This window comes from Periplaneta americana, chromosome 13 (assembly GCF_040183065.1).
Source record: "Periplaneta americana isolate PAMFEO1 chromosome 13, P.americana_PAMFEO1_priV1, whole genome shotgun sequence".
Classification (NCBI taxonomy): Eukaryota; Metazoa; Arthropoda; class Insecta; order Blattodea; family Blattidae; genus Periplaneta; species Periplaneta americana.
In genome coordinates, this window is record NC_091129.1 from 43,161,877 (window position 1) to 43,187,859 (window position 25,983).

At 33.4% G+C, this 25,983-nt stretch overlaps 1 protein-coding gene across 1 annotated transcript in view; it reads left to right on the top strand.

Annotated features, from left to right (window-relative positions):
- The window catches only part of LOC138711827 (uncharacterized), a 66,938-nt gene extending 43,235 nt beyond the window's left edge, over positions 1-23,703 (top strand). The window contains exons 2-3 of the mRNA XM_069843087.1: positions 1,631-1,680; positions 17,907-23,703. Coding sequence (XP_069699188.1) covers positions 1,631-1,680; positions 17,907-19,688 — 1,832 coding nt within the window. The 3' untranslated portion in view covers positions 19,689-23,703. The remainder of the gene's footprint in view (positions 1-1,630; positions 1,681-17,906) is intronic.
- Positions 23,704-25,983: the final 2,280 nt, after the last annotated feature.

Consider the following 25,983-nt stretch of genomic DNA (forward strand, 5'->3'; position numbering starts at 1 on the left):
GTCCTGCCGATTGCCAAACTCTTCAAAATGATATTAACTCTATTGAACTTTGGTCTGACAATAATGGAATGAAAATTAATGAAACAAAAACTTTTGTCATTTCGTACTCTCGAAAAACTACTTCCATAAAATTTAACTATTCTCTTAACAACGTCTGTATTATTAGGAAAAATTCTATTTAAGATCTTGGTGTACTACTCGATTCTAAATTATACTTTCACGATCATGTTCAATATATTTATAATCATTCAATAAGAATGCTTGGTTTAATAAGGTATATAACTTATTCTTTTTCTTCTCCAGAGTCACTATTAATTCTATACTTTACTTTGGTTCGATATAAACTTGAATATGCATCTGTAGCCTGGAATTCCGTTACTTCAACAGATTCGGTTAAATTGGAAAATATTCAAAGAAAATTTATTTCCTTATGTGCTTTTCGATTTATACCCAATTCCTCTGACTTTAACTATGAGATTACCTGTAAATATTTTAACTGTTGTAGCCTTTATTCTAGACGTCAAAATCTTGATTATCAATTTCTTTGCAAAGTTATCAATGGTGATATTGATTGTGAGTCTATCATAAACAACATCAGCCTTCGTATTCCTACAAAAGGTTTAAGATTTCAAAAAAATTTTTATAACAGAAATTCTAAATCACTTTCTCCAGTCTGTAGATGCATAAAATATGCCAATTTCCATGGGCACAATTTAGATCCTTTTAAGGTATAGTTTCGTTTTGATTATTAGTATTTACTGTTCTTGTTATCTATTTTATTTATGTATGTTTTTGTTTATTTAAGATATTATTTATTTGTTTTTGCACCTTTGTATCTTCTGTTTGTGTATTGTGCTGAACTATAATTGGCCTCTGGCTGTTGTTCAGCACACAAATATTAATAATAATAAATAATAATAATAAATTATTATTATTATTACATAATTATTTTATTGGTGTTGTGAAGATGAAAAGAATTGTCATTGTATTATATTAATTATGTATTATATTGTCTTGTATTGTAGTATCGTATTGCTTTGAATTGTATTGTATTGTATTGTATTAATTATGTTATATTCACACCATTGTAGTAATTTTCTATAATGCTGGTTGAGTGGAAGAGAAGGCCGAATGGCCTTAACTCTGCCAGTTAAAATAAACCATTATTATTATTATTATTATTATATTCGATTTGAGGAAAATATTTATGCTATGAAAATTTCAAAATCATTTGTATAAAAATAACTTGTCCACATTTTATGTCGCATTAAATTACAGTACAAAAGACAGATATTAAGATTTAATAATTTCAGGAAATAAATAATATGTACACCATCACAAACCGTTAACAATAACTCAGACTCTAGTATTAATAATTGAAAAACATTAAATAGACTAAATATTTATCATTACTACCATAAACTATAAATCAGAATATTTTTTTTAATATCTCTCTACGTTTTTCAATAATTAAAAAAAAATTTATTCCTACCAGTAACCTTTTGATTAGTAATATTTTGTTTTATACCTACTCCAAATAATATGTAATACTGAAGGAACGAATAACTGTTAATGAAGGTCAAATGTTGCATCACACAAACAGTAAGATATCCTTTGAATATTTTTACAGATGTGCGATATGCAGCAGCAGTTCCTGCACCAGATACCAAAGACAATGGGGTAAGTGTTGCAGAGTGGGTTTAATGTGAATACGTTTTGTCAAAATGTAATTACTGTAACCATCCCGATTACGTTTCTGTAAATTAAATAATTTCTTTCATCAATAAGTAAGCGTCTATGTATTACTCTGGTTATTTGCAGATGTCGTGTACGGAATATCCGTACTCAGTATCATATTCCATTGCAAACAGCTGTGATGAAAGCTTTAGAAGTTTCCTGAAAAATATTCCTCAATTTTATTTCATAATTCATAATGTCATTACACAGAGTGAACATATTATGTCATTAAATAAAAGCCTAGTCAATGTCTCAAACATAATGTTTCATTATTTGAATATGTCTTACATTTCAAATTCATGATCAGAATACAATGCAAATAATATAATTTTAGAAGACTGAAAATAAAAAAAAAAGTTTCATAATTCCAATCAAAATAAAAAATTGCCATTAATATCTGAAGTATTTTGTTTAAGGAAATCACACAGAATTAAATCAATTTTGCGTTCTAAACGAACACAGATAAAAATTAGATATTTTCCTAAACTTTATCTAGAACGTTAATCAAATATCTGTAAATTTTAGGTTACAGAAAATCCTCTTATATGTCGTTAAATACGGGTACTAAATATATTATAATTACCAGAAATTGCCTCTCTACTTCATAGGCTCAATGTTGGTATGAAGAATAGAGAAATGTTGAAACATTATAGGTAGATAAGACGCCTAGGGAACATGCTACTACTTTTTTGTATGAAAATATAATACAACTTCGATAGATCCGGTTTAAACCCAGATATCTTGAGAAGACGCCATAGGTATGTGCTATTGGGGACTACTTGCTATCTTAACAATTAAAGTAATATTATTAAAGTGAAATTGATGAGGTTGAGTTTCATACGTTTGCTCTAAGCAAAACAATATTATTTCTCTAACATTCTACTATTCTATGAATGAAAAATATATTAAAATTCTTCTACGATATTAAGTGAAAGAAGACATACTTACAGGATAGACTCTGTAACTTAATACGAGCAAACTTATGGATATGCTTACAGACAGCCAGATATTTGATGTGTCAAAAAGTAATTTGAAAGTGGTAAAATCTAAAAGTCAGTATCTCATTCAAAATGTCTGGTGGCACGGAGGTCACATTGAAAGTTTCTGCAAACTGATATTTATAGGAAGAAAATGACATTTTTTTGTTGTTCTTCTTCTTAATTGCAAGATAATTCTCAAGTTAGCAGTATATCAAATCAAAGAATTTAAACGGACATAACTTTCGGATTACAATTTTTCCGATATTAAATCATCGTTGACGCCAAACATTTCCGCAAGGGTCAGCCTGCTACAGGAATATAGATGCTGTACGTGAAATTATTAAACAAGATAATTGTATCGCCTGCACCGAGATTAGTACGTTTTTGGGAATGGACATGAGTGCAATATAAAAGATTCTACATAATAATTTTGTTGTGAGGAAGTTCTGTGTTCGATGGAACTACAAAATTTTGCCAGAATTTGAAGAACAAACACGTGTCGTTTGGTAGACGAAAATTCTAAAAAATATCATTCGAGGCAGGTTCAATTTTCTTTTTGACATCATAACAGTGACGAAACATAGATATATCTTATGAACTACAAAATGGCAGTCGGCTCAATTGATTGTTTCAGACGAAAATAAACCAACGAAAGTCAAAAGAGTCTGAAGCACTCGTTAGAAGAAGGTAGCTTCATTCTGTCGTAGCTTTGACCCTTTCATCTCTTTCTTACTGACGAATAGTCGTACGGTTACTGCCGAGTGGAATATCATAATTTATTTAGCGACAATCTTGAAAAAAAGCGTACAGAACGACCTCCAAACCGTACCATACTCCAACAAGACGATGCAGCATCAGACAGACAGTGAATATCTTGATCATGTTAGGTTTGAAATTAATTATTCACCCGCCTTACAGTCCTGATCTAGTACCATGTGACTTCTTCCTTCCTATATATTAAGAAAATGCTTGGATTATCCTTACTACAGAAGCTACAGTTGAGACTTTCTGGTGTCTCAAGTGCTTCTACAGAAGTGGGTGAAGTACTTTGATGACTGGCCTAATCAAATGGATAATTATATAAGATTAGATGGGATTATCCTTTAAAAGGCAGTAAACCAGGAAATAGAAATAATTGCTTGTTTTACATATTATGTTTCTGCAGAAACATTCAGTGTTACGCATAGCATAAATACTTTTGTTCATGTTCGATATAATGACATGTGACTCCATTTCCTTCATTCTCTGCTTGTGACTTTCCTTCAACATTTAAATAAATTTGCACTATTAAAATTCAATTTATAATAAATTCATGTTTAATCATTTATATAACAATATTGTAATTATTTAGTGTCGGTGAACTTACAGCGAGATAAGTACCAGGATTCGACATGGAGTTACTTTTACTTGGTCTTGTAATTGGAGGAAAAGTTCGACAAATGCAACCAAGTCATCAGCAGAATCAAAATCCAAACCCATGCCTAACCGCGTTTTCAGAGCACGATTCTCATTCTAAACATTTCCTTAGTTTCTTAAAGAGATTCTGATATATTTGTACAAGTTCTTTGACTTATAGAGAAATACAATTATCTAATTTTGTGACCGATTACCTATGTCACATAGTGAAACATTCATTCAAGGTAAAAGAAATGACGCAACATGACTTTCTTTTAGCACAACCACTAGTGGATAAAATATGTATTAGAAAGTTTTCTGCACAAGATAAGGTTGCAGTTAATTTTAGTAAAATGTATGTTTGAAACTTACTAAGGATCACCCATGGAAATGATTTTTTAAGCATTTACAGCCACAACTAGAGGGTTACAGTTCAGTAAATGTCGCTAAGGGGAAATTACGTAAGAGAAACATACTTTTGACCTTGCTAACATTAAGCGCACTGTAAAGCCCAAAACTCCAATGACAATCAAAGCCAGTAAACTGAAAGATATCACAGAGCTGCCAAAATATGTGCCACCCATACCCATACATCATGCTTTCTTCAATGGCTTCACTTCTGATGCTGATCAGGAAGGACATGATTATGAAGATGGTGGCTTTGATGTACCTGATTATGTATAATCACAAAGTTTTCTTTTTTTTAAATCCTATTTCTCAATTGTTCTGACAGGGCCATGAAGATGATGGCTTTGATATAACTGATTATGTATAGGGGAGAGTCGGGTAGTATCGGACATCGGGTAATATTGGACAGTGCGTTTCTTTCATCTACCACAATATGGTAGTACCTGAATGACATGGTTACGTTTCTCTATGCGACATCACAGAAACGTAACCATGTCAATCAGGTACTATCATCGTGTGGTAGATGGAAGAAACTCACTGTCCGATATTACCCGCTGTCCGATACTACCCGACTCTCCCCTAATCACAAAGTGTTCCTTATTTTTATTAAACCTAATAATTTTTTAAACCTAAAAAAAAAATGTTCCTCTCTTCGTAACTTTTACAATAAACTGTCTAGCTTTCATTAATAGTTAATCTTTTAGTACTTTGATTTTTATTGTATTTGTAAATTTAATATTAACTGTAATTATAATTGTAATTGTATTCTTAATATTGTAGTTGTAATCCCAGGTAGAGGGGAAGAGAAGGCCTGATGGCCTTATCTCTACCAGGTTAAATAAATAAATAATAAATAATAATAATAATAATAATAATAATAATAATAATAATAATTCTCTAATGTTTTGACATGGTCATGAAGATGATGGCTTTGATATACCTGATTATGTATAGTCACAATGTTTTCTTCTTTTTATCCTATTTCTCAAATATTCTGACAGGACCATGAAGATGATGGTTTTGAGACACCTGGTTACATTTAATCACAATATATTTTTTTTAATAATCCTGTTTCTAAAATTTCCTATTACATGTTGTGACATTCTCAAGTACCAGTAATACAAAAATAGTTAATAAAAGTACTTTTGTGAAATATTCAATTATTGTTAATCTTTTGTTCTGAAGTATAAAATGATTATCTGAAATCTAATGTTATAGGTCTTTGCAACAGCGGTCTAACCCATACCACGATGTGTCAAGTACTAAGTTTTAATCAATTTTAGCCTCTTCATTTCATCTTAAGACAATTCATTTAATATATAAAAGATTACCAAAGTTCAGAGTAAGTACTGATGGAACTAAAATGGATATAACAGTAAAATACGAAAAACTGGCTTATGTCAACTTTGCAGTACAGTATCTCAATTAAAAAAACAGGCATAGACCACTGTTGTACTCAGCCTTTCAATTGATATTTCAATTTTATATTCCACTGACTTCAAGCATTCAACACCTCCGCTGATATGTCTTTTTTGCGAACTATCTCTTTTAAAATTAAAGTTACTTGTCTATAAATATTACTGACTTGAGATGGAATCGTGAAGTTTTAAATTTTCTTTTCTGTGACATCATATTGAAAATTAATTAAATCAAGTATACATCCTCAAATTACTGAAAGCAACAGAAAGAAATATCGAAATTGCCATTCTTTTATAATCAAATTTATTCTATGAGAATAATTCTCAAGTGGTGATTATTCCGTCTGATTATAGCAGTATCTTGCAATTGTAGTGAAATGTTTCAAACTAATTACCAGTATATTTTAAATAAACTGTAACATGTGTCATCTGATGCGTCTTATTTTTGTGTTAAATACATTACGGGAATCAGTTTCATATACAAATATTCGATAAAATATATATGTCAATTCTGATTTATAAGAATGTAATTTTTCTCTAGAATCAAAAACCGATTTTAAAATTGTAGAACATAAGTATACATTTTTTTTTCATTTTATTTCGTATAGCTTCAAGTACAAGTTCCCTTATCTTCATCTCTCTTTACGTCATACAGTTGAAATATTGGAGCTATCTTAGAAGGTGATCGATTGTAAGCAGTAGGACTTTGACAGCCATTTCCCAAATGGAGACTGGTGTTAACGTTACAGTTACGTAAACGCGAAGAATGAGAACACGTAAAATTAGAATTTGGTGATATGGCGTTATTAGCAGAAAAGGAAACGATACTAAGGGATATACTACTGGTTAATGACAGCTGTGAGCAGTATGAGATGAAGATAGATGCAAATAAGACGAAGAGGACGGTCATAGGAAGAAAAATAAAGAAAGTAAACTTGCGAATTCTAAATGAGGCAGTAGAACAAGTGGACAGCTTCAAATACTTGGGATGTACTATAAGCAGTAACATGAGCTGCTTCCAGGAAGCCGAAAGGTGGATAACAATGGCCAAGGAAACTTTTAATAGAAAGAGAAGCATCTTCTGCGGATCTCTGGAGAAAGAACTAAGGAAGAGACTTAGTAAAGTGTTTTGTGTGGAGTGTAGCATTGTATGGGGTAGAAACATGGACATTACGACTAAGTGAAGTGAAAAGCGAATAGAAGCACTTGAAATGTGGATATGGAGAAGAATGAATCATGTGAAAAGGACAGACAGATTAAGAAACGAAGCTGTGTTGGAAGAAATGGGAGAAGAAAGAATGATGCTGAAACTAATCAGAAAGAGAAAAAGGAATTAGTTTGGTCACTGGCTGAGAAGAAACTGCGTACTGAGGATGCACCGGAACTGATGGTGAACGGGAGAAGTGTTTATGGCAGACGAAGGTATGAAATAATAGACGACATTAAGATACATGGATCATATGAGGAAGGCAGAAAATAGGAAAGACTGGAGAATACTGGATTTGCAGTGAAGTACCTGTCTTTGGACGAAAGACTATGAATGAATAAATAGAAGAAAGGTAATTTGACGAACCTTATCTTAACGTGATTTGCATTTTAATGTTTGCATAATTATATCGTATAGGCCTATATAAGCTCTAATAGTTTATATATAATGGAATGTTACTAGTCTTTAATTCGGGCACCTTACGTCTATATGGCCCGGGTTCGAATCTCGGTCGGGGCAAGTTACCTTGTTGAGGTTTTTTCCGGATTATCCCTCAACCCAATACAAGCAAATACTGGGTAACTTTCGGTGCTGGACACCAGACACATTTCACCGGCATTATCACCTTCATTTCATTCAGAGGCTAAATAACCTAGATGTTGATACGCGTCGTAAAATAACACAATAAAATAAAATAAATTACTTCTATACAGCTTCAAATGTATCTATAAACTCTTAACTACCAACTCACACTTGTAGCAACTTTGCGCTAGTTGTCGGTAAACACAAATGGCGACTCGTTTGGAAATCTGGTCTCGCGTAGAAATCCGCTGTTATTCGATTTCTGTGGGCGAAACATGTAACCGCGGCAGAAATTTACCGGCAGCTGGTAGAGGTTTACGGAGAGACTGTAATGTCTCGTCAGCATGTCGCAGAATGGTGTCGAAAATTTGCGGCCGGTAGAGAAAACGTCACCGACGAGGATCGCAGTGGCCGACCCAGTACGGCGTCAACAGATTTGAACACAATTCACGTGGAGGAGCTGATTCAGGACAACAGAAAGGTCACTTTACGGCATATGACGGTAGAATTGAGAATGTCGGTCGGAAGCGTTCGTCACATTGTTCACGATATTCTGCAGCACCGGAAAGTTTGTTCCCGATGGGTTCCACGAAATATGTCTAACCAACACAAAGAGAAACACATGGGGGCAAGTCTACAACTTTTGCAACGGTTCTCCGCGGAAGGGAACAGTTTTCTTCATCACATTGTCACGGGTGAGCGAAACATGGCTCCACCACTACACCCCCAGCAGTAAGCGGTCGTCAATGGAGTGGAAACACTTCACCTCTCCAAAGACAAAGAAGTTTAAGGTGACGCCATCTGCCGGGAAGGTGCTAGCCACAGTGTTTTGGGACAGCGATGGTGTCATACTTGTAGAGATTTTGGAAAGAGGGCACACAGTGACCGCTGACCGATATTGCGAGACCTTGACACGATTGCGCGAAGGAATCAGGAGGAAACGGCCAGGACGCATCACCGAGGGCGTCATCTTCCTTCACGACAATACGCGAATTCATACATTCCTGAAGATCACTAACCTGTTGGAGCGGTTTTTCTGGGACATCATCGACCAACCTCCCTACAGCACGGATCACGCTCCAAACGACTTTTACCTTTTTTCCTCAGTTGAAGAAGCATCTAGGAGGCCGACGATTCACTTCGCAGGTGAAACTATACGCGACAACGTGGCTCAATACACAACGACAGGATTTTTACCAGGAGGGCAATTCAAATTCATCCCACGAAGCGACAAGTGCCTAAACAGATATGGAGACTATGTCGAAAAATAACCTAATGTATGTACTATCAGTTGGCTGTATTGGTTGTATGAAATAAAATGTACACGTTTCACTGCAGACTTTGTAAACTTACTTTCTGATCAACCCTGGTAAATTATGGGCGTTTTCAATGAAAATCGAGGAATTATAACAAAATATTTTTAAATTTTTGTAAATAATTCAATTTACCATGAATAATCTGGAATAATGTCTTTATGGCCCTTACGTTTTCTACTTAGATTTAAAAAAGTCATTTACATAAGAATAGCACATAATTAAAATTATTTACACGTGTATTATAAATAGTGTTGTGTACTTGTTACATTATTTATAATTATTGCATATTGTGAGGTAGGCTATATCTTGTCATAATAGCCAAGCCATCCAGGTGGTAAGTTTGGTGAATTAAATACTCTTCCGTTGCATCAATTTATGTACAATTAGGTTCACACAGGAACTGCTATTCATTAATCACGGTTTTCCGCCATGTTGATCACATGATGTTAGTGAAACTTTACTATAGTAATGACCAGTGTTCATTTAATAATCGACACAATGGAAATAGAAGAAACAAATTGAGAGTATGAATTCAAATTATGATTGTTCTAAGTAGGCTACCTGGTTGGCTATTTTCGAAGTTTCTCCCAGCAGTAAGACAAATATAAAATATTTACTTTAGGAGATAATATCGTGAAATTACTGAAATATATATATTTTTTCAGATACACATTTGACACTTTGCACATCATTGTAACTAAATTATTCTACTTTACACATAAAATTAGGAGGCTGTATGTTGAATAGTTTCTTAAGATATTATTATTTTTTTTTTGTATTTTTATCAATAAAAATCTGAAATCAATATAAAAAGTTCCTTGCACAAGAGTTTTTAAAATAGTTAAACTTTTGTTTACAAGTTCACTCTATCATTTTAAATAACTTCACAGACGGTTTTTTAAATATGCTTACACATGATGAGATATTAATTTTTTAAGCTGGTTTACTGAATTTTTTTGACAAAAAGTCAAAACTCTTACATATAAACATACTAAAAGTAAAATTCCCTTAATAATAATTCTTTATTTATACTGGCCGAGTTAAGGCTATAGGGCCTTCTCTTCTTACACTCTATCAGGTCACAAAGTATACAAGCAGTTAAAATTTAACAAAAAGTTACAGAATAGAATACTAACACATTACAAAAAATAATACTAATAGCATAATAAAATCGACACTAAGCAACATGAAAATAATACCATAAGAGAGAAAAGAAAGTAAAATACATTGGAATATAGCAAAAGCAACTCATTTAGTACAAATGGTTAATATGGAAATCGTAAGGAAGGCTATAACAAAATAGAATGTAATAAAATAATAATAATAAAGGAAGAAAAAAGAAAATTAAATAAAATTCACAATAAAAGGCTATGATAATAAATTCATCAGCTGATAAAGAGAACAAAAAGAGGAAAGGAAGGAAAAGAAATATATAGCCTTTATTTTTACAAAACTATCGCAGAGAAAAGGGCTTATAACTGAAAGGAATCTGAATTGAAAAAGTGCAATTTAAATTTATTTTTGAAACTAGACAATGTCCGACAGTCTCTGACATGTTATGGTAGAGAGTTCCAGTGATGAGCTGCAGAGACGGTGAAAGATAGAAGGATGTTCTGCGTTTAGGACTGGAGAGTGTGATATGGTATTGTGAGCGAGTATCTATTTCGTGATATGAGGACAAATGTTGAAAACGAGAAGCTAAGTAGCTAGGGTTAGAGTTTTGAAGAATATTGAAGAGTGAAGTGAGAGAGTGAATAGTTCTTCGCTCTTTGAGACGGACCCAGGACAGCATATTTAGTGAAGGTGTGATACGGTCAGACCTACGGACGTTGCAAATAAATCGAACACATGCATTATGTTCACGCTGTAGTCCGTCTGTCAGTCTCATGTTAAGGTCAGTGTGGAGAGTGTGACAGTAATCAAAATGAGGCATCAAGAGCGACTGCACTAACTTCTTCTTGAGAAGCAACGAAAGGAAATTTCGAATTCCCTTCATTTTATTCTGAAAATACTCTGTACTCCTATAGTGCAGTAATGCAGCATACACTGCAGAGTTCATTTCCTGCACATTAGGGATGTATGACATTCCTATAGTGGGATGTCAGCTTCACGAGTTACATCAAAGTTATTTTGTGTGTTTATTAGTGTAATAAATGCTTCGATAGCCAAGAAAACTGCCTCCAAACAAACATGCAAATTAAATAAAATTAGAGAAAAAAGGAGGAAAAGGGACAGTAAGTACTGAAGTACTAGTTAGGGACAGTGAAAGCTATGCTGTATTACTTGTGCTGTAAATGTACTAAATGTGATTATTGTACCAGCTCGGCAATTACAGGGGTCCAAGAATACAATCAATCTCATCAATTAAACAGTTTTTGATGTAAACATTAGAATTACAAATTCATTCTTTGGATCTGGCCAGGGTAGAATAAGCTTGTTGTCGATTTCACACGCCCTGGGTATGACTAGTATAAGCAAGTCTATTTATCAACATCACCTAAACTTACTGCTGGAAGATGGGCTTTTACAAAATATGAACCTTTCTCTCGGTCTTACAGCAGTATGTTAAGCATACATAGCTGTGATTGTAATATAAAAGACAAAGGAGTACTGGACGTATCAGTATCCTAGGATGGCACATGGGCAAAACTAGGACACATGTTTATATGGTATAGGGATCGTTGTTATTACTGGGTGAGTCAGGAGGAAAGGTATTTTTACTGGTCTGTTGCTTAACTATGAAATTTTATCCAAATTTTGCATCAAATACATTAGATATGAAAATTAATTGAGAAAGGAAGTACAGAATATAATGTATGACATAAAAAATGCAGGTAACTACATTATATTGTCGAATGCAATGGAAATGGTGGCATTGAGAGAATATTGAGGATATATACTGAGTTTTGTTAAATGAGATATAAGTTACTCTTGTTTTATCCGATCGTGACGACAATGTTTAAGATGTTGAAATAAAAAAATCTCAATCACGTGACTAACTCTAAGAGACAAGCTTGAAAAATAAAGTTTCTAAGTGCAGGACGAAAGCAGTGACTATTGGTGGCCGGAAAGAAGGAATTCTGACTATTCCAACCGTCAAGCAAACAGACAATTCACAAAAAAATAAAGCAGTTGTGTAAAGGCCATTGTACATGTCATTTGGAATGAGACTAGTGACGTTACATCTACGGAATGATTAAAAATAATATAGCCATGAAGTATTATTGAAATTCCTTGAAAACACAGGGAACACTTATCTTTTTACTGCCGAACAGAACAATGATTTGTTATAAAACTAGCAATACCCGTGCGCTCCGCTGCACTTGCTATAAATACATAAAATTGATTTAAATCTATTATATTTTAAAATACAGCTGTATTACTTAGTGAATAATAGCTTATTATATGTTGTAAGTCGTTTACTCCTGAACTATTTTCCAATTTGTATTCAAAACTATGAATATTACTGTGAATAACAAGAAATACTTTCTAGAGTTGTTCAATCAATTCTACTTTTAAGTTTGGTACTATGTTAGACATAACAGGCAATTGGTCAGCGTCTTGTAAGAATTGAGGGGTTTTACTCTCAGCTGGAAGAAAATTTCGAATTAAATGATAAACATATGTTTGTTTGTTTGAAACCTGTTTGTTTTAAGCTTTTCTGTGTCGCATGGCAAACCCAAAATGTTGGATCAGAATAATAAATAAATAAATAGTAATTTTGGCATAAAATTGACTTCATGTATTTCTTTTACATCTAACGATGACATATGAATAAGGTGTTGTACTGTATTATATTATTTAAAAAGTGTTTTGATAACGGATGTGCTCCTATAAGTACATAAGTAAATTGTTAACTGGTTGAGAAGGGAGGGGCCCTTGAATCTCAAGAGAAACAACTATTCCACCAGAGCAACATAATCCTTTGGCTCATGAACCCATTTTTTTTCCTTTGAATTTATTGCATAGTTTATTCATTTTACTTATATGAATACAATTCAAGTGAGCATAATCAATATTTGGATCGTAATGGAATGCTAAGGTAATATACTATTACTGTATACTAAATCAATACAGTCTCGTTGTTCGTTAATTCTCTGAGAACCTTCAGTGATGTTTCTTTTTTTCAAACCTGATAAGTTCGAATTCAGTTATCAACAAGTCGATCAAAGCGATGGATGCTAGTTTTCCTTTATCGAGCCGTTGAAACGATTGAATTGTTAGTACGTAAGCGAATTTTCCGTTCCTCCTCACTCTTATTAAAGGTACGTTTTCCTCGGTGCGACTATTGCGATGATCGTTCAACGATGATCGTGCAACGATAATCGTTGAGCACTATTTCGTTGTATGTTCTATGGAGCTGTTTTCCTCCGAGCGACTGCCGCGACTCTAGAAAATACAAAGAAATAGTGTTCAACAATTATCGTTGCACGATCATCGCAATAGTCGCACCGAGGAAAACGTATCTTTAATCTCCGAATTTTGTTTTTCCTTGAATATGAGGTCTTTCGGTATAACTGATGTTTTTGTTTTGGTGTTTGGAAGTACGTACTACACTAAAATGAACGAAACACAAATCGAATTCAAAGCCCCACACGCGCTACCGCTCCTGTAGGAGGCAGCGGAGCCTAGATGTTGTTCGCCACGATTCTCGGTAAAGTAGGGCACAACCTCACACTGTCATCTAGTATATAAAACATTCAAAATAGGACAGATAATAGATTAATGTCCAAACTCCACTACAAAATAAGATTCAATTTCGATATCCCTCCACACTACACACGGGAGAAAAATCGTACTTAAATAATTGAAAATAATTTCAGAATTATAACACACCACTCTAGATACACGCTATGATCACTCAGAAAGTTATATGCTTAATGGTTAACAGTTGAATTGCAGTGCACAACACTTCATACCAGATAATTAGCAAAGTAACATAATTGTAAACCATTCCAAACACTAACACCACTGTGTGAAAATTCTTATATGCTCAATTACTTATGGCCTATAACAAGCAATACGTACCTCAGTCATAACAACTTCATACAATACCAGATGGAAATATAAAGTGATTTCTTAGTTAAAATACGGCATTTGGTCCAAGGAGCGTCAGTTTTTGGTACAAGGATAAATTTTTTAACACGTTTCTTAATTGAAATTGTAGTAAAGTAAAATAAATACGATATTTTGATACAGAGAGCACACATTTGGTGCAAAGATAATTCCTTTTAACGTGTTTCTTAATTGTTATTATATGCACATAATTAAAATAGAATCATTTGATTCAGGTAACATTCGTTGATGCAAGGATTATTCGTTTAATTTTTTTCTAAATTAGTCTTGAATACATCCTTTAATAAATAACCTCAAACTAATTCAATATATCGTGGATTGTATTTGAAGATAATTCATTGGTCGCATTGTGCATAGATTTTACGTAAATAAAAGCAAATGAAAATAAACAAGGTAGATAAATACTATTTTAAAGAACACAGGAAACATACATGGATAAACTGCTAGCACAGGAACGTCATTTCGTGACACTTTGTAAAATTACTCATATCCAGTGAGCTAAAAGATAAAATACTAATTTTTACGTAGTTTACGTATTGTATTTTTGGACCAGGGAAAATGCTCGTCTTTTACAACAAAATGCGTAAAAATGCGATTATGTTCTGTGGACAAAAACAAATTGAAGTGCATAAAATTAGTCTTTTATGTGGAGAAAAAGAAATTTAAATATGCCTATTTATTACCGTTGCTTAATCATATACGTAATAATATATGCAAATAATTAAATAATACGTATAATATTTCGACAGTATGTAAAGTTTTCTTTGCGTAACGATTTATTTTAATCCTACGTAATGGTGCATTCGTAATCTGTCTTCGATTCACTCAGGAGTTGCCGTTAAGGCATTATAGCTTACGTTCATCTAGAGAAACTACACTTTCCAATGATGAAATAATTATCCAAATCGGTTAAGTATGTTCTGAGTTACCTCATACAAACACACAAACACTCTCTCTTTATATAGTAATATTGAGAATATTTATATATGCCTATCACAGAATACAAAACTATAACCGTATAAAAATAGTGTTAATGAATGTCTTAGGTTTTTTTTAAGATTTATTTTTAGGTCGCATAACTGCTGGGTCTTTTTGCGACCACAGTATTCATATACAGAACAATACAAGACAAGCAGTAATGATTACAAACAAAGTACACAATATATTGCAATGTATCTAGAGGTAAAAAATAAATAAATAAACAAAAAATTAATAAACAGAGTATATGAACAATATGAATTTTACAATTAAATCATATTTTACAGGGAAATTTCTTTAAAGAATTAAATTACTTGTAGAAGAACTTTTGTATTGTTGAGTGCTGTAGATATATCATTTGGTATGTTGTACTTTTTCCTTGAGGTGTGGTATTTTCGGCATTCTATGGTGACGTGTTTGATGGTGAGGAAGCAATGACAGGTTTCACAGGTTGGTGTTTCATTTCTTGATATGAGGTAGGAATGGGTTAATTTTGTATGTCCAATTCTTAATCTTTATAATAAAACATGGTCTTTTCTATTAAGCTTGTGGATCGGTATATTAATGGATCATTTTGATTTGACTTCGAGAAGTTTTGTGGAGGGATTGAGAGTCCAAAGTGTAATCCATGATTCTTTACATTTATTGTCTATGAGGGAAATGAAATCTCGATGTGGTAAGAAGGTATAGTCGGGGTTGGTGAAATCTTTGGTGCTTTGTTTGGCTTCTCTACAGCTGCATCGTTGCCTACAATGCCACAATGAGAGGGTATCCAGATGAAAATAACTTCTTTTCCTTTTGCTATAAGTTTATGGTATAAGATCTGAATGTCTTGTGTTAATTTATCAGTTGTCCATACATTACTCAGCGCCTTTAATGAGCTTAAAGAATCTGAAAATATGATGGAATTGTTATGGTCTTCATTTAGAACATACTGTAGTGATTCTCTGATTGCAAATAATTCACATGAAAAAATTTAAAAGGATTCTGGTAACTTAACAGATATTATTTCATTTTCAGATATCACTGCACATCCACTTCGATCACTTGATTTAGAACCATCAGTATAAATTACGATGTGATTAGTGTATGAATTTCTAATCTCATTATACAAACATCTGTATTCAATTTGGCTGGTTTCACTTTTAGTACGTTGGGTTAAATCTAAATTTATATGGGGTTTTGATAATGTCCATGGTGGAATACTGTGGAATCCAATAGTTTTTCTTGTAGGAAAAACAATGTTAAATTCTCCACAATATTTGGAGACTCTCAAATGTGGTGGTACTTGATTAATTCTGTTTTTCTGATATTTGTCATGGATTCTATTAGAAAAAAGACATGTATAAGCAGGTGAACAACCAGTGGCAGCTACTTTCAGTGCGTATCGAAGAGTTAACAGCTTTCGTCTGTCTTAGGTTTGTTATGCCAGGTCGCCTTAAATAAATGTAGAGTCATTTGTTCTCAATTCATTATATTAATCTAATTGAAACGAAATTGACATAAAACGTATTGTTGTTTTAAAACTTATATATTTATGTCGTGAAATGTCATCGTATCGAAATCTTGCACAGAATAAAACTTGTCGGAAATAAATGTTAAAGCAGTTTTTGTAATGTGAAAGTTTTAGAAATAGAAATCAATAATAAGTGAGTTATTTCGATTTACTGACTTAAAACACCCCTTTTAAAGAAAGTATTTTGAATGTCATGTAGCCTAAAATCTAAGTAGGAATTAATTTACCATACATACCAACTTTCATACAAATCGTTTCATACAGACAGACATACGAACAAAAGTTTCAAAAATTCGATTTTAGGTATGAAAATAGTTAATTTTACTGTAACATCAGTTACTTTTGCAAAAGCAAGAATTACCAGAACAATTTTGTTTACAGTTTTATTTTTACACTATCTACCAAAAAGTAATTGGGCACCCAGGATTTTACCATGGATGCCATGTTTCGGTGGCTACTATGCAATGGTATGCAGACAATAATGTTCACCGGTTGCACTGGCCTGCACAGAGTCCTGATCTCAATCCCATTGAGTACCTTTGAGACGAATTGGACCGGCGATTGAGGTTTCGGGAAATTCGGCCAACTTCCATTGTCCAACTGAGTGCCATATTGCAAGAGGAATGGCGACGTATTCCAGTGGATATCCTACACAAACTAGTGGAGAACATGCCTGACGGGGTGGCTGCTGTTATAGCAACAAGAGGTGGTACCACGAGGTTCTAAAGGGGCAAAAAACAGTGCCCAATTACTTTTTGGTAGATAGTGTAGTATAGAATTATAGACGAAAGGAAGTATAGAATAAATTTGTGATAAAATCATATTTATACACAAATATACACTCTGAGAACGATATTAGGCCTACATCAAAATAAAATGGCACAGGAAAATAATTTCTCACAATAAACGTTGTAGCTATATTCAGAGGGTCGAGTCCACTGTGCACAGTAACTTAAAAATTGCGGCTGAGGAACTGTAAACTTCCCCAATATAAAAATAGCCATATGCCATGAATTACGAATGTTAGGAGATTCCAAAATTGAAATATATATATATTTTTTTTTCAATTTTTCATAATGTTACCGCATTTTTCTCCAGACTATCCCCTTAAGAAATTTCTGCGCCAAATATCACCTAGCTGTGCCAATTTCCATGATTTTAGATAATAAAGCAGTTGATAAAGAGTTTTTAGATAGTGGACACAAAACAGAGCATGCTATATTACTGAAAAATTGATGAATGTAGTTGTAATTACAAATATTTACTAATAATTGTAGCTTATGTATTTTTCAGGTTCACAGCAATCTCCTTCAAAATATCAACGTGCTGGGAGGTATGGAAAAGATTTTTGGACATATCGTCGACTTAGGAAAAAAAGTGATTGAAGCACCACTGAAGACAGTTTTCCAACAAGATAAATCAAAACCTGCAAGTTACGCAGATACAACCGCTAAAAAATCGCCGACTGCAACTACAACTACCACGACTACTACAACTCCTGCACCTCAAGATAATCGAGATATCCTAAGTAGATTTATAGATTCAATTCAACCATCTAGTCAGAAATTAGCGTCTTCTCAAAAAGGGAACTTTCTTGATAACTTCCTGGGTACATTATTTAAAAAAGAGCGACCAGTTCAAACCACTACAACAACTACTACTACAACAACTCTTGCACCACAATTGAATAATGAAATAGGATTTGCAGCTTTAATGAAAAATGTTGGAAAGTTAATTAGTTCTGTTATGAGCTTGATAAGCCCTTTAATGGCAAAAAATCAAAGTTTTGAATTAGGGTCAGTAATACAACACGTCATGGAAGCGATAGGGAGTACGAAGGCAATCAGTGACATATTTCTTCAGAAAGATATGATTGGTGGAATAGGGCAGATAGGCGACGAATTAAAAGAAACAATGGGCAGCATCAAGAATATCACCGATATAATGAGCAAACCAGGGGATCTCTTGAGCATGTTAGCACTTCCTGAAAATGTTGCAAAGCTATTTAAAAATTTTATGAATTTAAAAGACGATTTATTGTCCCCGGTAATCAACTTTGTAAATGGAAAAAGTAATTTACCTGCGTTGAATATTCCTAAGAAATTTGTTCCTCTTATGGAGCCAATTCGAGATATGTCTAATTTTATATTGAAAATACTCCTTCCCCCAGGAAATATAGAAGAACCGAATGACATACATAGTCTTGCTAATCATACAGCAGGTCTTGGAATGTCTCTATTACACATTGAAAGTATGGTGGAGGAACTATTTCCCAAAATTAAATTTCCAATACCGTTGGTAAATCTTCCTAAGTATGTTCAATTACTATTTGCGAATGATACATTTAACGACGAAAACATTTTTAATGTTATTGAAGAAATATCCCCAAATATCTCCTTCACGAAAATAAGTGCAGATGTTGGAAATATGATTAAGAAATATTTACCAAACATGCCTGCTGTTCAAAGTGTAGCACAACTCTTACAAAACCCTTTTCTTGTCAATTTGTTCATAAATACAATAGGATCGAGTAATCTTCTAAAATTTGGACCCCTGAAAGATTCTATGCTGCAAGTTAGTGGAAATGTAGGAACTCGTTTATTGAAAATGGATAAAAATGGCCTAATCGTGAAATCTGTTCAATTGATGGAAGATTATTCTACTATCATTGAAAATATCTTGCAACTGTTTGAAAATATTGTAAGGCAGTTGAAGCCAGACCCTAAGAAAGGATATACTATTGGACAAATACTAACAAATATACCTAAGATATTAATGAATCCTGAGAATCGTAAAATGTTAATGGAAATTATTTATAAAATAAAACTGCATCTTCCTCATAATGTGTTATTCAGATTCATTAAAGGAATATTTGACAATAGTTTCATCCCGAAATCATTAACTTATTTTCTGACAGGAGGACCTGTAAGGGAATTAATCGCATTTACATGGCAAATCTTTCTAAGGTTCATTAATGATTTCATTTCCACTTTAAAATATTGGCTGACAGGAGGACCTATAAGGAAGTTTATCGAATTTATATGGCGAATACTAGTCCACAAAGAAAATCGTTAGTATTCCCAATTAATGAATTCTCTTCATATTGCTTTTAAGTGATTTATATAACAATTCAGTTTTAAAAATGATACAGTTCTGTCGACTGCTATAAGCGACAAAATAATTTTATAAATGTATTAAATATGCATTTCTGCAACACTTTCATGTATACTCTTTAGTATAAGTAAACTAAAATATGTAAGAGCTGAGTCTAGCAAGAAAAGTGTATGAAACAGTAGATTTGTTATATCCAATAGCCATTTCTTTCAAAGCAATAGAAGAATCGATGTGGACATAGTTATGTACACCACTTGAATTTTCTGTTTTTTTTTTATGATTGACTACAAGTTGCATAATAAATTCTGACTTTCACACAATTCAAAATCAAAGAATCTTATAAATCATACGAAAATAATGCATACAAGGATAAAAAAAAACTTTGCTGTAAGTGTTATAAGAATATAAAGAAAAAATCTAGTGTATAAAGAATGTTAAATAGCAATCGCACATTATGAAGTAATTAAATGTGTAAGTACATTATGTTGTACAAACAATTTCGACAATAAACGTTGTACTATGTGTACAGTCAGCTAAGTTAAATTGTAATAATTTCGCCCTGAAAATGTTAACAGGGAATATGATTGCTTCTTGGTTTCAATTTTCAATAAATCTTTAAAATGCACACCCTTAATTTGTAAAGACTATAGGCTATAGTAATATATCATATTCGATTCCTCAGCTAAGTAACATAAAGCTTAATGGACAACAGTTCCTTTTATGCACAAGAAATGTAGCGTGAAATTCTATTACGGTATATCATTTTCTGACATGTACTGTATTTAGTTTGAATGATAAACACAAAAGCTTATGTAGTATTCTATCACGTTATTCTAAGTCTCTAACACAACTGTATTTGAATCCACAATGTGGAGCCTCCGCTACAAATTCTAACAAGTTCTCTGGTCCAAATATCTCATGAAAGCCTACGAAATAGTAATATTAGCTGTGATTTGTACACCGGAGAAACGCGGATTGTAAGAGAAACAAACATTCTGCCTCCGTAGTCTGGTGATCAGCATGCTGGCTTCGAGATATGTAGGTTCCGGGTTTGATTTCCAATCGTTGTTCTTGGGAAACTTTTCTTAAGAAGGAAGAGTTACCTAAGTGGCTAGAGTCTGTAATTTTCTGTGAATACGAGTTTGCCGGTTATTAATTAACCATCTTCAAATAAAAATACTGTTTCTGGGTAGAAACCTGAAGACACGTTTCATAGTCACATTGTTGGCAAGCAACGCCATCTGTGAGCTCAACGAGAAAACACCAAATGATGCTATAGAATTAATAATGATAAAAATAAGGCAAAATCTCTTAATACTTAGGTTGGATAAAAAGTTATGGCAACACTTATGTAACGTGACGATGATGCGTTCAAGAGCTGCCAGCTGTGTGGACATGAACAAGGACTGTTAGATGAGTTAGTGCAGCCAGCGGCGATAGTACTCTGTCAATCTACTGCAGTGTGTAGAACGTTGACTTTCATAGGGATAGTGTGAGCGCCCTAAGACCACGTTTACAAAACTAGAGCAATGTTCCAGGATAAAAATTGAAGCGATACGAGGTCGTAGTCACAAGAATGTGTTTCAGGATCTGCGTGAAGCATGTGCCGATGCAGCGTTGCCATATCGCACAGTGGCACGATGGGTTAAAGCGTTCCGGGAAGGCAGGGATGCCTTTCAGACAATCTCCGTACAGGACGACCCCGCGTGGAGGACAAGACAGTTCAACTCCTTGCTTCCCTTTTGGATGCTGATCTCCTATGGATTGCGCGTGAGTTAGTAGCGGAAGTCGGAGTATGTCACAAAACTGTGCTCCGCATTCTGCAAGACATTCTGGGTTACCGCAAAGTTACAGGGCGTTGGATACCCCATGAAATTTCCGAGGTTTAACAATGGCACCGCTATGCAGTCGCATAGGCCTTGTTGGACCGGTACCAAAGGAAAGATGACGACTTTCTTGGACGAATCGTCGCTATGGACGAAACCTGGGCTCGCTCATATGAACCAACCAAACTTGAAACGTCAAGCAAATGAATGGAAGTATCCAGGTCCTTCTCGTTCGAAGAAAGTGCGCCCTATACAAAGTGCTGTGAAGGTGATGTTCATTGTGGCGTATGACATTGATGGAGTAATACTGCAGCATGCTGTATCTCCAAGGCAGACGGCAAAAGCGGACTATTACTGCAGGTTCCTGCAGCACCACCTTCGTCCAGCCCTCAGGAGAAAACGATGACACTTGTTGGTACAGAATCCCATCATTCTTCATGACAATGCAAGAAGTCACATCGCTGCTGCTGTCAAGGAACTCTTGCGCCGCTGGCAATGGGAGATTCTGGAACATCCAGCGTACTCGCCCGATATGAGTCCATGCGATTACGATCTTTTCACCGAAGTGAAAGAACCACTGCGAGGGACCCGGTACAATACCAGAGATGAACTTATCCGTGCTATAGGGCGGTCAATACGAAACATCAACAAAGATGGACGCACTGATGGTGTACGACGCCTTCCAAACATTTGGCAAAAGGTAATAAATAAGGTGGGCGAAAATATAAAAGGTATGTAAATGTTGTACCCCTGTGAATAAATCCATGTCAGAAATATCGAACTGTTGCCATTACTTTTTATCCAGCCCTAGTATATTTGAAACAATATTTTGAAAAAGACTTTTGGCTCCAGTCAAGACACGGAGAATCCTAAAACGTAATGAAACTATAAATCTGTATAAAAACATTAGCACTGATGAAAACCCGAAGATTACGATGGTTAGGCCACATTCTACGTCGAGAACAGACAAATTTCCTCAGGGGAACAATGGAAAAGAATCCAAGATTGCGAAAGACCGCACGGTATACAAACTTTCTACCATAATCGAATAATGAGTGGGTTGCAGCCTTAATACGCAATATTCGAAACTTCATTCAATGTGGTATAATCTACTGTACGCTCATTCTTGGCGAAAAATCAACATTTTGAATTAGGGTCTTTCATACATGACATGAAAATGATGGGGAGCATTAAAACAATCAGTGACATATCTCTGCATAAAGCTGTGACCGGTGAAACAGGAGAGATAGACGACTGCATCATGAATATCACCGATAGCTTATAATGAGCAAACCAGGATCTTTTGGAAAGTTGTTTGTCTTTCCTTACCATAACATAATTGTGTAAGACTAATTAATAATCTTTAAATATATTACCTTCAGACGCTAACTAAAATTTTTATCAAGTTGAAATAAGATGGGAAGACTAAGTAAATAACGATTTCCTTCTACTGAGGATTCAGCAACACTCAGCTGACGATAAGAATCTCTGGAGAGTTTTATTGGATGAGGACAAAAAACCGTCTCCAGTTTCAGAAGCCAATGTAAAATTCAATAGATTAAATTATACGAGTGTTTGTTAACACAGTGCCGATAATAATATAATATAATATAATATAATATAATATAATATAATATAATATAATATAATATAATATAATATAATATAATATAATGTAATGTAATGTAATATAATATAATATAATATAATATAATATGATATAACTTAACTTAACAATAATAATAATAAAATATTATTACAGTATATTTTATTACATTATATTTTCTTATCGCCCATTTTAATTCGACACTGGAATTATGATTAAACTTAATTGTTACGATTGGCATTGCATATGTAAATCAACATTGAAAACTATTTATATTTTAAATACGATTATTTTATCATTACTGTTGTTATTAAGATTTGAAATAAACCTAAAATCTACAAAAATACCTGAGAATTAAATAATATTTTCACATTACTCTTAGGAATTTTATGACGCAATATAATATTCAGTGCTAAGGACTATTGGAACTTTTTGTGATTTTCATTTATTAGTTGTACTGGCTGTCTACTATATGTAAAATAAAATAAAATAAATATGTATTCAGAATTAGAAAATTGGCAAATAAAGTTGCTAATAAGCACTAGAATATGGTTTCCTAAATTTATTCATTTCGTGCTAAACTTAGTTGAACATATTTTAGCGGCACACTTATTTAAAGACTCTGAGATCAGAAAAATAATTCGCAACGATGCACTTTACAAAAGATTTCTATTTAATTAATATTACTTTATCCGGATACAGTTAAGAGAATCTTCCTTTATTACCTGATTACAAAACCTTTGAGAAATTAAGAAACAAATAAAAATTTAAGGACTTAATTCCATCAAAGCGACACTTGGGAGTGATGTAGCACTCAAATTTTGTAAATCCTCGTTCAAATAATTTTAATATGTAGCTTGTATATTGGTTTTAACGTTAGAGAGACAAATCTTGCAACTTAATTTCATATTGTTCAATGGCGAAAATTCCTGCTTACAGAAACGCAATGTCAAGAAATGGAGCAACAATTTAACAGCTTTCTTACATACACATCTTGTCCTCATAGAATGTCCTTTATTTTAATTTGACGTTGTGAACACACTAATGATTTTAGAACATTACTCTTCAGTTTATGTGATAAAAAGTGAATAAAATTTGTCTCCATAACTAGAAGTCAAGAGAACGCTGAGATCACCTCTAATATGCTCACTAATGACATATCTATTTTCAGAAACCTAAATGCATTGTGACGATTAGCTGTATCTATTAAATGAATGTAGCTTCGTCTGAAAACGCACAGAAGCAAGATAATTTGAATTTTCGTCAATTGTATGCAACATATCTGTAGCAAAGAAGTGCCGCTCGATTTTCTCATCAGACTCGATTTTTTGTACTATTCGAATTTTATATTCACGTAAGTTGAGACGCTTGTGAAGCACTTATTGAATTTTGAAACGTGGTATTTGTAGTTCCCTTGATGCCTGCCTGTTGAACTTCTTTTGGACTTTGACAAAATATTGGCCGAACTTCCTCAAGTCACCCTTTAGATATTTTCTGTTTTCCACTTCGCTTCTGGCGTTTCTATGGCAATAAATTTGTTGTAACTTGCTTTGATAATTTTTATCAGGTGAATTCTTCCTGTAAACACGTCTGAAGTTTCGTTGCACTAGTATCACTCATTTTATATCAGCAAACTATACAATCATTTGTGCGCGTATGCTGGGTAACTTTCGGTGCTGGACCCCGGACTCATTTCACCGGCATTATCACCTTCATTTCATTCAGACGCTAAATAACCTAGATGTTGATACAGCGTCGTAAAATAACCCAATAATATAAAAAAAAATTGTGCACGTTCTTGCGGTGACTCCATTTTAACTTCAATAATAATGATGCAATTTCCTGAACATTAGGGAATAATTTATAGCTTCCGCCGCGAACTTGGACTTTTTTACCACCTTACAACATAACAGATTGTAAAAAACCTCGACTTGATATTTAATCCCCAACTAAATTTGGTCTTAATCTATGTTCTAATAAGCTTATATTAAATTAATTTTCATCATTTTACTAGCTATCTCAAATCTCAAATTAATTATAATTGATTGAATAAAATTAGCTCATAAATTAATTACTACTTTACCTTATAGGTTTATCTAAATTTAAATTAATATGTAGTCGTTAAAACTTAAATGAAGAATATTGCTGGAGAATCTTTTAAGTGTAGAGTAAATATTCGTAATTTAAATATGTATTGTATTGATTAAGGCTGGTTGAGTTGAAGAGAACGCCTTATGGCCTTAACTCTGCCAGCGAAAATAAAACATTATTATTATTATTATTATTATTATTATTATTATTATTATTATTTATTATTATTATTATTATTATTATTATTATTATTATTATTATTATTATTATTATTATTATGTAGACACGGCATAATGCTACTATATCATGCTTAGCCAAATTGACTACACAGAATCAATTGGTCTCACTATGAATGTATAATCACATTACAGATCAATTAGTCTCAGTCTACTGCCATCGTTTCCAAAACCTCTATTTTTTTTTTTTTTCCAGAAAATTCAAAAGGTGATATAATCTAGTCTAGGTTTGTCGTTGACGTCAAGGGAAAAAGTTATCAGTTTTTACTTCCAGGTTCACAATACTGTATGATAGAGAATTAAATTCTTCAATTTTTCAGCTTTATTTTCCAAAAACATAATGTATACTACAAAAAAGTTATTTAAAATTGGAGTATTCATAGGAACTGGGCTTCCTTTGAAAACATTTCATTATGTTTCAACCAAAAGTTCATTATACTCTTTTCATTTCCTTGCATTGGAATGTTTAGATCGATCAATTATCTGAAAATATCTGC